Source organism: Alosa sapidissima, chromosome 4 (assembly GCF_018492685.1).
Source record: "Alosa sapidissima isolate fAloSap1 chromosome 4, fAloSap1.pri, whole genome shotgun sequence".
Taxonomy (NCBI): domain Eukaryota; kingdom Metazoa; phylum Chordata; class Actinopteri; order Clupeiformes; family Clupeidae; genus Alosa; species Alosa sapidissima.
Genome location: NC_055960.1, coordinates 7,949,902 through 7,963,761, shown reverse-complemented (window position 1 = coordinate 7,963,761; position 13,860 = coordinate 7,949,902). Strand labels below are relative to the sequence as shown.

Here is a 13,860-nt window from a genome sequence, read left to right as displayed (position 1 = left end):
TGAAGCTCATAACTGCCTAACTGGCATGTGAACAGAAACAGAGTCAACAGAAATGTACGTGTGTGGGCTGAATCTCTTAGCTGAGTGCTTTTTGCTCATATTGGGGAGTTTGGCCCTCTCTCTCTGAGGCGTAATTCAACATAAAAACTGAATGTCTGTGGCTCCCTCTACTGGTAGGTCATGGTAACTGTAACTGCCGACAGCTCGGAGCAGTTCCACGCACTGCTATGTAATCACCATCCATTCCAAATATTCTCCTCTGTAGTGCTTTATAGTGTTGGTTTTTAAACACGATCATCATTTAAATAAAGATAAAAGCACTAATCATTTCTCTTCTGTGTCCACAGTACAGCCTGGTGACACTTCAGGTGTGTACATAACGGTGTTTTATATATGTATAATCCTGTGAGGGAAATTTGGTCTCTGCATTTAACCCAATCGGTGAATTAGTGAAACACAAACGGCACACAGTGAACACACAGTGAAGTGAAGCACACACTAATCCCGACGCAGTGAGCTGCCTGCTACAATGGCGGCGCTCGGGGAGCAGTGAAGGGTTAGGTGCCTTGCTCAAGGGCGCTTCAGCCGCGGCCCACTGGTCGGGGCTCGAACCGGCAACCCTCCGGTTACAAGTCCAGAGTGCTGACCAGTGGGGCCATGGCTGCCCCTCAATGTGATGATAATGATAATTATATTATGTTTATCTAATTTACTAATGATAATTATATTTATCTATCTTACGTGCCTTTATGTTTACTCCCCCACACCATACTGTGTTTCTCCCTCGGAATTATTCTGTAGATTAATACATTAGTCATCTCATATTCCACTTGAAAATATCCTTTATTAAATTCCTTTGAACTTGACCATACATATTGTGTGAGTCTAAGGAAAAAGTGCTTGTAGACTGAAATTGAACTGGTGCAACAGCAGCACAAGTTTTAGAGTTCTGTTTTCTCAAAATGTGCGGTTTCATCAGAGTATTAAACTCTGTCGCTTGTTGGCCGTTCTCAGGATCACCGTGGCAACACCATTGGCCAGTGGCTGAACGTGTCGTCGGAGCGTAAGATGCTGCAGCTGTCTCACGCCCTCAACCCAGAGGCTACCCAGGGCTACTACATGCTGTCTGTGACCGGAGAGCAGGGTACAGGGTCTCATCAGTTTCAAGTGAAACAATATGGTATGTTGTTGTTGTCTAGCGTGACACGTGTGTGTGTGTGTGTGTGTGTGTGTTAGTGGCTTCTTGTCCCAAAGTGGGCGTGTCCCTTCGTGCTAGTCCTCCTCCAGAGTCCCACTTTCATTCCAAACTGATGAACATTCCACACTCATATTCCACATTCCACACTCATATTCATGAACATTGCACACTCATATTCCACATTCCACACTCATATTCATGTGCAGATGAACATTCCACACTCATATTAATGAACATTCCACACTCATATTCATGAACATTCCACACTCATATTCATGAACATTCCACACTCATATTCATGTGCAGATGAACATTCCACACTCATATTCATGAACATTCCACACTCATATTCATGAACATTCCACACTCATATTCATGAACATTCCACACTCATATTCATGAACATTCCACACTCATATTCCACATTCCACACTCATATTCCACATTCCACACTCATATTCATGTGCAGATGAACATTCCACACTCATATTAATGTGCAGATGAACATTCCACAATAGGTTGTATATTTAGCACAAGAATATATCTGTTATAAAGTCATCCATGTATTTAGAAGACGGGTTGGAAAATTGTCTTGGCGGACAGCCACCAAATCCAGTAAGTGACGAGTCCCTGACATTTTCCCTCACTACACATTTGGCCTACAACCTTTTTAGTCTGTTCTTGTAAGATTAGCAATCCTTCAAGATGACGCGCTATACAGCTTTGTTTGTGTTTATATATAATATGTATAGCTATATAGGTTTGTCAGTATGTTTTTTAGGATGTTTTAAGAATAGTGGAAAGCCAACTGGCACGTTTAGGATAATAAAGTTTTTTTGTTACCATGGCGTCTCTTCCTCCTTTCAGTTTTACCCAAGTTTGACGTGACTCTCAACAGCCCAGAGTCAGTGAGTGTGGGAGCAGCAGAGATCCGACTGCAAGCATGTGCCAAGTAAGTGACATGGGGACGGGTCATTCTCAGGAAGTTCATGTGCTTTGCTGTCAATGTGTGAAAAACATGGATGCCACAACAAAGGTTAAAACATATGCTCACCAATCTGAAATACAACTGTGTTTGCTTAAAAATATGGTGTAAGATGCTGGTGAAAGAAGGATATGCAGATTTCAAGTGACAAAAATGGCAAATTCCCAAGTTCACATTAAAACTGCTGGACATGAAAGTCCACATAGACTACAGATGAACTACAACGTGACTACAAAATTGACGACGAGCCCCCAACTGGGCAACTCCGGTGAAGTACAACAATAACATCTTCAAATAAAGTGATCCGGTGAAGTACAGCGGCCATTAAATGGATAAATCTTCAAACAGAGTGACTTGGGCTGCATCTAGATACATAGATAGATACTTTATTGATCCCCAGGGGAAATTCAAGAATCTCATTCATCTCAAAGCTCTCCTCGCGCCTCCTGCTAGTGCCCCGGAAATCGTTCAAAGCTTATGGTCATCGAGGACGTCTCATTTATCTAATTGTTCCAAGCTCGATGTCATCGAGGATGTCTCATTTATCTAAATGCAACCAGAGGAGGAGAGAATGAGGAGAGGAGGAGAGAGGCGACAGCGCCGATACGCGAGGAAATACGAGAGCATCCTATGGGGAAGTGTTCGGACGAAATTGTGCGATCATGGTCAAAGTCAAGTCGACTTTATTTATATAGCGCATTTCATACAGCGGTCATTCAATGTGCTTTACATAAACAAAAACGGGAATAGCTGATAAAAGCATAGAAGGGCAATAGTCAAAGAATGGTTTAAAAAGTAAAGAATAATAATAAAGATCATAATAAAAAGAAAACGCACAAGGTAAAATCATTTAAAAATAAAGAACAATTAATAAGAAAAAAAGTAAAGTAATAAACGACAAGGTAGAATAAATATGTAGAAACAGTTTGGTCTGAAGTAAAACTGGCTACAGTTGGGGCCTTTTTTGATATCAAAAACCCAACAGTAGGTTTTACTAACAGGTTTTTCACCTGGGACCATGGAGGCATGTCTGATGGGTATTTAGGTCCTGCTCCATTTACTGATTTAGAAACAAGTAGTAGTGCTTTAAAGTCAAGTCCCTGCACTGGCTTCCAGTAAGTCACAGAATTAAGAATTGGAGTAATGTGGCCAGTTCTTTTTAGTTTTTGTTAGAATCCTAGCTGCATTTTTGTATCACCTGAAGCTGTTTGATAGTCTTTTTAGGAAGGCCTGTGAACAGTCCATTGCAGTAATCAACCCTGCTGGAGATAAATGCATGAATGAGTTTTTCTAAATCATGTTTTGACATCAGCCCTCTAAGTTTGGCAATATTTTTGAGGTGGTAAAAAGCTGATTTAGCTATCGCTTTCATGTGGCTGTTGAAATTTAGATCACTGTCAATTAATACACCCAAGATTTGTAACCGTACCCTTTGCTTTCAACCCTTTTGTGTCAAGGAGAGTGGCAACCCTAAGTCTTTCCTCCTTTTTACCAAATATAATTACTTCAATTTTTTCTTTGTTCAGCTGAAGAAAAATTTGAGACATCCAGGTGTCGATTTGTTCTATACACCGAGACATAGCTTCGTCACCAAACGACTATGGTCCTCTTGAATCTAAGCAAATGTGTGTCATCTGCCATCACCCATCTTGCAGTACAGCTGCAGTTGATGGAGGTTGTTTTCACCTGTTAAGCGTTGTGATTGTGTGGTCTTTTAGCCTTTAAGCGTTGTGCTGTGTGACCTTGTATCCCGTGTTGACCTTGTAGGCCGTGATCTTGTAACCCGTGTTGTCCCTGTTCTCAGGTACACGTTTGGGGCGCCTGTGCCAGGGAAGGCTACTCTGTCTTTGTGTCGAGAGACGGATATCCGAGGATTTGGAGGCGATGACGTTGATCCCACACAATCAGTATGTTGGGAAGAACTGGTGGAGGTAAAGATCTACTTCCACATCATAGTTATTCACTCTTCTGTAAATGTTGCCTCAATATGACTGATTTTGATATTAACGAAATGAACATTAAAATATAAATTAACATTTGTTATGTTTGCCACACATTTATTTCATTTCTGGCATTTAAAATGAAGTTATAACAGTAGGGATTAAAGGGCCAAGTAGACAGTGGTGGAGGAAGTTTACATTCTGACCTACAATTCTAGAGACTGTAATTCTGGTTATCTACTAGGGTGATCTGCTGAGTAATATCATTCAGCAAAACAGGAGAGCCTGAAGTTTAACGGGGTAGACAAGGGAAACGTCGGGTGGATCGTAATGCCAATTATGCTGATTGAACAGAAAAGTTGCTGAGAAAGGTGTCTTTATGATTAAGTTCAGTTTCACTTGCGCAGACGCATAGACATTGAATGAGCGCTCACGTTACTACCCCCCAATTGTAGGCTATGCATCTTTATTTAATCACACACAATTAAGGAATATTTCCTAATCTGGAAAATGTTACGTTTTTTCCGGCCACCGGTTCATTAATAGTCTACCATTCATTTGTGCCGCAAATGATCAGACGTGTGACAGAAGCATGGGCATAGCCTGTAACTTCGCTGATCCGCGGATAGCCCTAACGCTGCAGATAACAGACAGAGAAAGGCACAGAACACAGTTGCATGTACAGTGTAGCCATGGGTCTGGTGAATATAGCCTACCGAATGCAGATGGCTACAAGCTCACGCTTTGCCTGGTCTAGACTAGAAGCTTATGTTTCTAAGAATGCACGTAGCGCTCCAGAATCTTTGGTAGCAACCCCCCGGTAAAACAAACGTGTTTGTCAGAGAGAAAAAAAAAAACTGATCATAAAATGTATCGTAAAAAGGAACGATGGTGTTGTAGAAATGTAGCTGAGTAAAAGTACAGATAATTGCTGTAAAATGTAACGAAGTAAAAGTCAAAAGTATGCACTATAAATTTTACTTAAGTAAAGTACAAATACGTGGAAAATTTACTTAAGTACAGTAACGAAGTATTTGTACTTCGTTACATTCCACCACTGCAAGTAGACCATACTTGTCAACCCTCCTGTTTTTTCCGGGTTTCGGACCTATTTTAACTTTTTTCCCACTGCCTTCCCATCTTAATATTTTTTTCCCCGTAAAATATCCCATATTTTAATACTCTCATAACATTAGCCCTACCACCGCACCTGTCTGTCTATGTAGCCTACTGTTGTCCTGTTGCTACCCCCTTGCCCTTCCAGCGAAGCAGATGTTTTCAAAGCATTGTTTTGCTTGCTTGAAGGCGACTTGGTGATATTAGTCTATTTAAGATAACAGCGTGGTTGTTGTGAGCATGATTTTGATGCCAATCTGTAGGCCATGTAACGGTAGACCTAGCTCTACACCTTGTTTAGTTAGTGCAGCAGTTTTGTTGTCTGATCTTCCTGTTGCTATCAGCAAGAATTCTATGTTGTTGATCTCGTATTTTGGGTGAGACGTGGGGATCTCCCTTATTTTCAACGCTCAATGTTGACAGCTATGAAGTAGACTGACAAACACTTCCTGAGGCTGTGATGATGCAGGTTTGTGGAGTGTTTAATTGTAACTGTGCTTGTTTTATGCCCACAGATGGACAAGTCTGGCTGTGGCTGTTATGTATTCTATATGGCAACATTTACACAGCAAGACTTGAACCAAAAACTGAGGGATATTCTAATATTCAAGGCCACAGTAGTTGAAGAAGGAACAGGTAAGCTAAAGCGACCCTTTTGAAAACTGTTTGTCCACCAAAGGTGCCTTGTCTATATTTCATTTTGTCTTCAGGTATCAGTCGTTCAGAGGTCAAAAACATAGATTTGGACTTCTCTCTTGGGAAACTCTCCTTTGTTGATACACCAAACGTAATTGAGGACGGGGCAGTTATGGAGGGCAAGGTAGGTGAAAAGGTCGTCTCTGCAAACACATCTGCCATGCATGCACTAGAAGTGCATGCACTAGTAGAACCTGCACTAGTAGAACAACAAAAACTAAAAGAACTGACCACATTACTCCAATTCTTAAGTCCTTGCACTGGCTTCCAGTAAGTCACAGAATTGACTTTAAAGCTCTATTGCTTGTTTATAAATCAGTAAATGGAGCAGGACCTAAATACCCGTCAGACATGCTTCAGCAGTACACACCTTCGCGTCCTCTCAGGTCCCAGGTGAAAAACCTGCTAGTAAAACCTACTGTTAGAACTAAACATGGTGAAGCAGCTTTTAGCTGCTATGCGGCTCAGCTGTGGAATCAACTTTCGGATGACATCAAAAAGGCCCCAACTGTAGCCAGTTTTAAATCTAGACTTAAGACCAAACTGTTCTCAGATGCTTTCTGCTAACTGTGCCAAGTTACAAATTCTGAATCTGCCTTGATAATTATTCTACTTTATCTTTTATTACTTTTTTTTTACTACTTTTGCCTTTGTTTTTTGCTTACTAATTATCCTTTATTTTTAAATTATTTTACCTTGTGTTTTGTTTTCTTTTTATTATGATCTTTACTTTTCTTTGACTATATTGCCCTTCTATGCTTTTATTTGTTATTATTGTTTGGTTTTGTTTATGTAAAGCACATTGAATGACCTCTGTGTATGAAATGCGCTATATAAATAAACTTGACTTGACTAACCTTGCATGCAAAATAATTGCCCTTCTGGGACAAATAAAGTGTTACTACTACTTTCTCTGCAGATCAAAGCGACCCATTACAATGACACTGGCATCGCTGGGAGGATGGTCCATCTGTTCAAAGGTCCGAGATGGAATGCAGAACTTCTGCTGAACCTGACCACAGACTCCGTTGGAGTGGCCCAGTTCTCTCTCAACACAGCTCCTTTCCCAGGGGACTTTGAGCTCTTTGTAAGCTGGTCACTAGAGTCTTCTGGAAAAATCAGTGAATGCACTGCAGAAAAGCTACGTCTAGTGTCTATGTGAACGTGTTGTGTATAGATTGTGCACAAGCTAATGCTAGTATATTTGAGTCTCTGCGTGTGAGTGCGTGATGCGTATATTCTACACAAGCTACTGCTAGTGTAGTTGAATCTTTGTGTGAGTGTGTCATGTGTATATTGTACACAAGCTAGTGCTAGTGTAGTTGTGACGGTGCTTTGTGGAAGATCCAGGCATTCCTCCTTTCTCATCTCTAATGCCTCTTCCTTTCCAGGCCAGCCTAACTACAGACACCAACACATACAGACCATATAACACCCCATACTATGACTCGGCATCAAAGTCTGTGTCCAGATTAAGAACAGCATCTCCAGACTCGGCGTCCTCCAGCTCTCTGGCCATAATAGATGACAAAATAGATGATGCTCTTCAGTGTGGCAAAGACGTACCCATCACCATTAAGTACACCTTCACTGGGGAGACTTTCAACGCAGACTCTGTGGATGTCATTTATATGGTATGTGGAATACAGGTTCCATTACAGACATCTAAAGTCATTTGAATACTTTGTCATTAGGTTTCCTTGTTTGTTGCAGGTTTTATCAAGAGGACAGATTGTTCATCATGGTTTTGCTGAAGCTTCAGTGAAGGGTTCTCCACCAGTAACTCTGGGTGAGGTTTCCTTCCAGTTGTCCGTCAGTGCTGAGATGGCCCCCTCAGTGCAGGTCCTGGCCTACTGTGTCTTACCCAGTGAGACGGTTCTGGCTGACAGCAAAACCTTCTCAACGGAGAAGTGCTTCATAAACAAGGTACCACACTACAGCATGATATTGTCATGGTAGCACACTACAGCATGTTGTCATGGTAGTGCACTACAGCATGATGGTTGTCATGGAACACACTACAGCATGTTGTCATGGTAGCACACTACAGTGCAATGGTGTAATGGGAGCACACTACAGCATGTTGTTGTCATGGTAGCACAGTAGAGCATGTCATGGTAGCACGCTAGATCAAGGTAGTGGAAAGTTGTCTTTGTCCTCTGCTGCTCTGTGATTGGTTGATAATATGCTGTTGTGTACACAGGTGTCGGTGCAGTTCTTCCCCCCTAAAGCGGTTCCTGGAGAGAAGAGCTCCCTGCAGCTGTCCGCCCAGCCTGGCTCTCTCTGCGGCCTCAGCGCTGTGGATCAGAGCATCTTCATCCTGGAACCTGGGAAACGCCTGAACGCTGACAAGGTTACCAGCACCATGACGACATAGATCTGACCCAGAGGGGACTGGGCCTCTGACGCTCATATGTATTACTGCCCATTACTGCCTGAAGAGAGGAGGAGGAGGAGGAGGAGGAGGAGGAGGAGGAGGAGGAGGAGGAGGAGGAGGAGGGGGGGGGGTGATGCCTGGAGAGAGGGAGGGGGGGGTGATGATGATTCCTGAAGAGGGGGGGGTGATGGGGAGGAGGGGGGTGATGATGCGTTCCTCTTCCCCTCTAGGTTTTTGATCTGTTCCCGCCGATGGACTCGTTTGTGGATTATGAAGTTGAAGATCCAGTAGAGTGTCTGAAAGTGAGACCGCGGCGATCTTTGTACTATCCTCCGGGACTCTCTGCAACTGATGCCTTTGCAGCTTTCCAGGTCTGAAAAATAAGCACTTGAACACAGAATAAGTCCATATCCTAATGTCCATAATATCTGTGAAGGAGGAGTCTATCTGCATCTGTGTCTGTTTTAGAGGTTGGGGCTGAAGGCTGTAACTAACCTGGTTTTGCGGACACCAGACTGCTTACTGTACCGGGGAGAGACGTACCACAAGGGATTCGGTAAGAGCACTTAAACATGAAACACACTGTAGACCTTGAATTGAGACACTGTAACCTAATTTAACAATGAGGCTCAATTTACTTGGTGTTTGTAGACCTGACCATTGACCAAGGCCTCTGATTGCTCTAATTAACACTACAGTCCTGTGTCAATGCCATCGCCATAGCAATAACAATGGCTCCCAAGCCTCTCCGAAGGCCTCCAAGCCATTTGTAAAGCAGAAGATGTTATACCTACCAGTCTAAAGCAGAGAGCAGTTTGCTGTGGATGGCAGTAGTAGCACCTTATTTCCAGATCGCGTAGCGTCACAGAGAGAGAGATATGGCACATTCACTGCCTTCAGATCAGCGTAGCGTCACAGAGAGAGAGATATGGCACATTCACTGCCTTCAGATCAGCGTAGCATCACAGAGAGATGGCACATTCACTGCCTTCAGATCAGCGTAGCATCACAGAGAGATATGGCACATTCACTGCCTTCAGATCAGCGTAGCGTCACAGAGAGAGAGATATGGCACATTCACTGCCTTCAGATCAGCGTAGCGTCAGAGAGAGATATGGCACATTCACTGCCTTCAATATCAATGGGATCAGATCTCTTACGAAATTCTTACCTTTATGTCAGCAGTAATTGTTTAGGCGCAAACACAAATTCACCATTTAACAAGGGACATTCGAGGGACATTTAAAGTTTCCAATGTCGAGGGACATTTTCTAAATCTGTGAACCCCATTTTAATACCTTAATGCTGTCTGTGTCTGTCTGTGTGTCTGTCTGTCGTTAAACAACATGTAAAGGATTTGGTCAGCGTCAGTAGGTCAGTAGGTATGGGCACTCTACCTTTCATGTCCACAGATGCAGGCAGACTATCACCTCAAGCCTCTGCTGCTGACATGGGGGGTTAATCGTGATGTGCACCGGTGCCCTGACGTGGGGGGGGAGGGGGAGAGACTGGGGGGGGGGAGCAGAGAGGGCAGGTACTGCATACTGCATACTGCACATGTTGTACGAGTTTGTTTCTGCTTGATAGGGTATCCGTATCCCAAGGTGGCCTTTGGAGTTGCTGGAAATGCTGCACCAGATGCTCCAGTGCCGGAAAGTGTTGGTGTGACTGTTCGTACAATCTTCCCTGAGACGTGGATCTGGGACCTGGCAGAGGTCGGGTAAGTGGCCATGTAGAATCAGGGATCCTGTTTCCAGCACTAGTCTCCAGCCCCATAACCAGCTCCCCATATCCAGCCCCATCACCGTTGCTCTAACGTTGCTCTAACGTTGCTCTAACGTTGCTCTAACGTTGCTCTTCACAGGGGGTCTGGAGAAACACAAGTCCCTCTCACTGTCCCTGACACCATCACCACCTGGGAGATGGAGGCGTTCTGCCTGTCCCCCCAGGGCTTCGGTCTGGCCCCACCAGTTCAGCTCACAGTGTTCCAGCCCTTCTTCCTCGAGCTCTCCCTGCCCTACTCCATCATCCGTGGAGAGACCTTTGAGCTCAAAGCAACAGTTTTCAACTACCTGCCCAAGTGCATCATGGTATTGCAACAGTTTTCAACTACCTGCCCAAGTGCATCATGATATTGCAACATTTTTCAACTACCTGCCCAAGTGCATCATGGTATAGCAACAGATCATGCTCTGAGCATAAGGACTTTGAACTTTCTGGTAGCCAAAGTGTGTTCTGATTGAATTACTTAATTAGCTGTGTGTGTGTGTGTGTGTGTGTGTGTGTGTGAAACTCGATTCCCTCTCTAGCTTTTTATTTCAACATACCGTATTCGCCCCACAGGGTTACATTGTAGAATCATCCGACGTTGGTATGAAACATGGTGCCCATGATTTGAGTCGTCTGAACTCTTTATTTTTGTGTGTGTGTGTGTGTGTGTGTGTGTGTGTGTGTGTGTGTGTGTGTGTATGTATATATACACACACACACACATATATACACACACACACACACACGGTATATGTGTGTATGTATGGCTCTGTAAAATACTGTGTACCGTTGCATCTCGTGTGTGTGTGTGTTAAACGAGTCCCTCTCTGGTAGGTCACAGTGACTCCAACCCCTTCATCAGACTTCACTCTGACCCCCTCCTCTGATGGCCAGTACTCCTCCTGTCTGTGTGCAGATGGGAGAAAAACCTTCAAATGGACGCTAGTGCCCTCTGTACTCGGTGAGTAACGCTGAGAGAGTTAAAGGAAAGTGGGTAACTTTATTAGACACTGGGACCCTCTGTACTCTGTGAGTAATGCTGAGAGCGTAGAGACACTGTAGTAGTGGACACTGCTGAAGCTGACCTGGGGAAACTTGCCTGCAGGAGAGATGAGCGTGACTGTGAGTGCGGCCGCTGAGCCGTCTCGGACTCTGTGTGGCAATGAAGTGGTGACCGTCCCAGAGAGAGGCCGCGTAGACGCAGTCACTCGCTCCCTCAAGGTCAAGGTAGGCATGCCAGTAGTCCTGCACAAGAACCTCTAGAGCTAAAATCACACTTCTAACATCTGTAACTTCTCTTTTGTAAGGCGGAAGGAACCGAGAAGGCAAGAAGTTTCAGCTGGCTCTTATGTCCAAAGGGTGAGCTCCAATCTTCTGTGTCTATAGTTCACGTGTTGTCCTTATGCATACTCTATGGAATGTATTAATAGATTCTTGTGTTAAAAGGAACCTGATGCTATTCTTGCATGCACTGTTATGTCCATGTATTTTGCCCAGACCTTTATTCATATTAGACCACTGGCCATTGGCCTGCTTGGCCCCCAACTCAGTTCCATGTTGTGTCCACAGGGGGCGCCCTGACGGAGGAGGTGGAGCTGACACTCCCAGGGGATGTAGTTAAGGGATCAGCCAGAGCCTCTGTGTCTGTGCTAGGTACCAACAGTCACATACAACACACGCTTCATATGCACAGCAGAGCCTTACATTGGCTGACTGACTGCTGAAACCCTAACCATGTTTGTCCAACACTCCATGCCTCCTGCAGGAGACATCTTAGGTCGTGCTCTGAAGAACATCGACAGCCTCCTGCAGATGCCTTATGGTTGTGGGGAGCAAAATATGGCCGTCCTCTCCCCAAATATCTACATTCTGCAGTACCTGCAGAACACTGGCCAGCTCACTGCAGACATTAAGGAGAAGGCCACCAACTTCCTCAAAAGCGGTGAGATGTTCTCTTCCTTTTGACAGTAGAGGGCAGTAGAGGGCACATGTCTATGTTCATTATTATGTATCCATCCTGGATAGTAAACCCCTGAACAAGATGGCACCTCTAACTTTTGAGTTCTGTGTGGTAGGCATGACTAATGACTATTTCCCATTTACCTTTGTAGCACCGGGTTGAACCCCTTTTGCCTTCAGAATTGCCTTAATTCTTTATAGCATACACTACCACTACCTCACGGGATCAAAAGAGTATACATACTTATATCTACCAGTCAAAAGTATGGACACACACACACACACACACACACACACACACACACACACACACACACACACTACATGGTACAACAATACCTACAACATCCAAAGTATGACAGAAGACAAAGCTCTCTAGAAATATATTATGACCATGTGTCACATTTCGTATTCTTCACTGTTTACCTCTATATCAAATTTGTTGATAATTGATTATTTTATTGATTTGATATTATTAAAGCCAACTTCATTCTTTTGAAGCAGTGCCTCCCTGTGGCCACACCCCTGGACACGCCCCTGATCTTTAGCAGTGCTCTCGATCACGTCTACATGCCTAAATGCATTGAGTTGCTGCCATGTGATGGGCTGAATAGATATCTGTTAATGAGCAGTTGAACACATGTGCCTAATACAGTGGCTGGTGATTTGGAACATAATAATGAGTAATATGGTTCTAATCAACAGGATACCAGAGGCAGCTGAACTATAAGCATCCTAATGGAGCATACAGCACGTTTGGAACAGGAGATGGAAACACATGGTGAGTCCATCCTGGTTCACAAAGTAAGACACCTGTAGACCACAAGACTCTTGATGTTGTTCTATCACATGCTTTTAATCTGGACATGGTTGATGTAATAGATACTGCATTCTCTGACCACAAATCGGTAACGTTTAATGCGCCGTTTCCCATGATTCAACACATGGCTACTAAAACATCACAGTGCCACTCAAGGAGGTCCTCCCCCTCTACGGCCTCAAATGCATCCTCTCCCCGATCTCTGCACTGAACAGGTGCTTTAAAGCTAATTGTGTTTCTGCATTAAAGCGTAACTCACCAAAATGCAACCTAGGGTCGTCTTGTGAATGTACCCGAGTCAAACTTTCATTTAAAAGCATAATTAGGACCGAAGCGCCACTTTTAAGATTGACAGTATTGTAATCGCCTTGTAATTATTGTATTGCCCTTTATACTGGAGTTGATGAATCATCTCTTGCAAGAGTTGGTACAAAACGCAACCGCTAGACTGCTTACCAGGACAAGGAAACGGGAACACATCACTCCAGTACTGCACTGGCTTCCTGTTAAATTTACAATCCAGTATAAAGTGGCATTGACTGTTTTTAAATCACTAAATGAGCGTGCTCCCGGTTATGTCACAAACATGCTGAACTTTTCCACTCAATAACGACCACTAGGATCTGCATCCCACGCAGAGCTGCCGAGCCAAAGCAAGGAGCGCAGCGGATGGAGCTTTGTTGGAGCGCTTTTTAATTTGGAGGCCGGAGCAGCCCCTCTGTTCCGCTCCGATTCCGCTCACACCAAGAGTCTGAGGCCCAAATTCACCCAGATTTCATTAGGGATGTGCCGATCCAGCTTTTTGCACTTCCGATCCGATACCAATATTGTAGCTTTTAGCATCGGCCGATATCGATACCGGCCGATCCAAGCATGTATTAAAGATTAAAGATATTTACTTATTTTGTTGTTATGCTCATGTTGAAAAGGGTTTTACTCTTAAGAACAACTAGCCAACTTAATTAGGTTAGTTTGAATAATCCACAGTGGTTGGTAATG

At 43.8% G+C, this 13,860-nt stretch overlaps 1 protein-coding gene across 8 annotated transcripts in view; it reads left to right on the top strand.

Moving 5' to 3' along the window:
• LOC121706381 (alpha-2-macroglobulin-like protein 1) overlaps positions 1 to 13,860 on the top strand; it is a 38,757-nt gene that overhangs the window by 13,152 nt on the left and 11,745 nt on the right. For all 8 annotated transcript variants that reach the window (XM_042088056.1, XM_042088062.1, XM_042088059.1 and 5 more), the window contains exons 7-26: positions 348 to 368; positions 1,015 to 1,180; positions 2,066 to 2,150; positions 3,988 to 4,114; positions 5,755 to 5,875; positions 5,950 to 6,059; positions 6,855 to 7,022; positions 7,327 to 7,569; positions 7,649 to 7,861; positions 8,139 to 8,288; positions 8,543 to 8,683; positions 8,781 to 8,868; positions 9,900 to 10,032; positions 10,177 to 10,402; positions 10,917 to 11,043; positions 11,188 to 11,309; positions 11,390 to 11,441; positions 11,652 to 11,735; positions 11,848 to 12,024; positions 12,747 to 12,822. In XM_042088056.1, the coding sequence (XP_041943990.1) occupies positions 348 to 368; positions 1,015 to 1,180; positions 2,066 to 2,150; positions 3,988 to 4,114; positions 5,755 to 5,875; positions 5,950 to 6,059; positions 6,855 to 7,022; positions 7,327 to 7,569; positions 7,649 to 7,861; positions 8,139 to 8,288; positions 8,543 to 8,683; positions 8,781 to 8,868; positions 9,900 to 10,032; positions 10,177 to 10,402; positions 10,917 to 11,043; positions 11,188 to 11,309; positions 11,390 to 11,441; positions 11,652 to 11,735; positions 11,848 to 12,024; positions 12,747 to 12,822 (2,630 nt within the window). The remainder of the gene's footprint in view (positions 1 to 347; positions 369 to 1,014; positions 1,181 to 2,065; positions 2,151 to 3,987; positions 4,115 to 5,754; positions 5,876 to 5,949; positions 6,060 to 6,854; positions 7,023 to 7,326; positions 7,570 to 7,648; positions 7,862 to 8,138; positions 8,289 to 8,542; positions 8,684 to 8,780; positions 8,869 to 9,899; positions 10,033 to 10,176; positions 10,403 to 10,916; positions 11,044 to 11,187; positions 11,310 to 11,389; positions 11,442 to 11,651; positions 11,736 to 11,847; positions 12,025 to 12,746; positions 12,823 to 13,860) is intronic.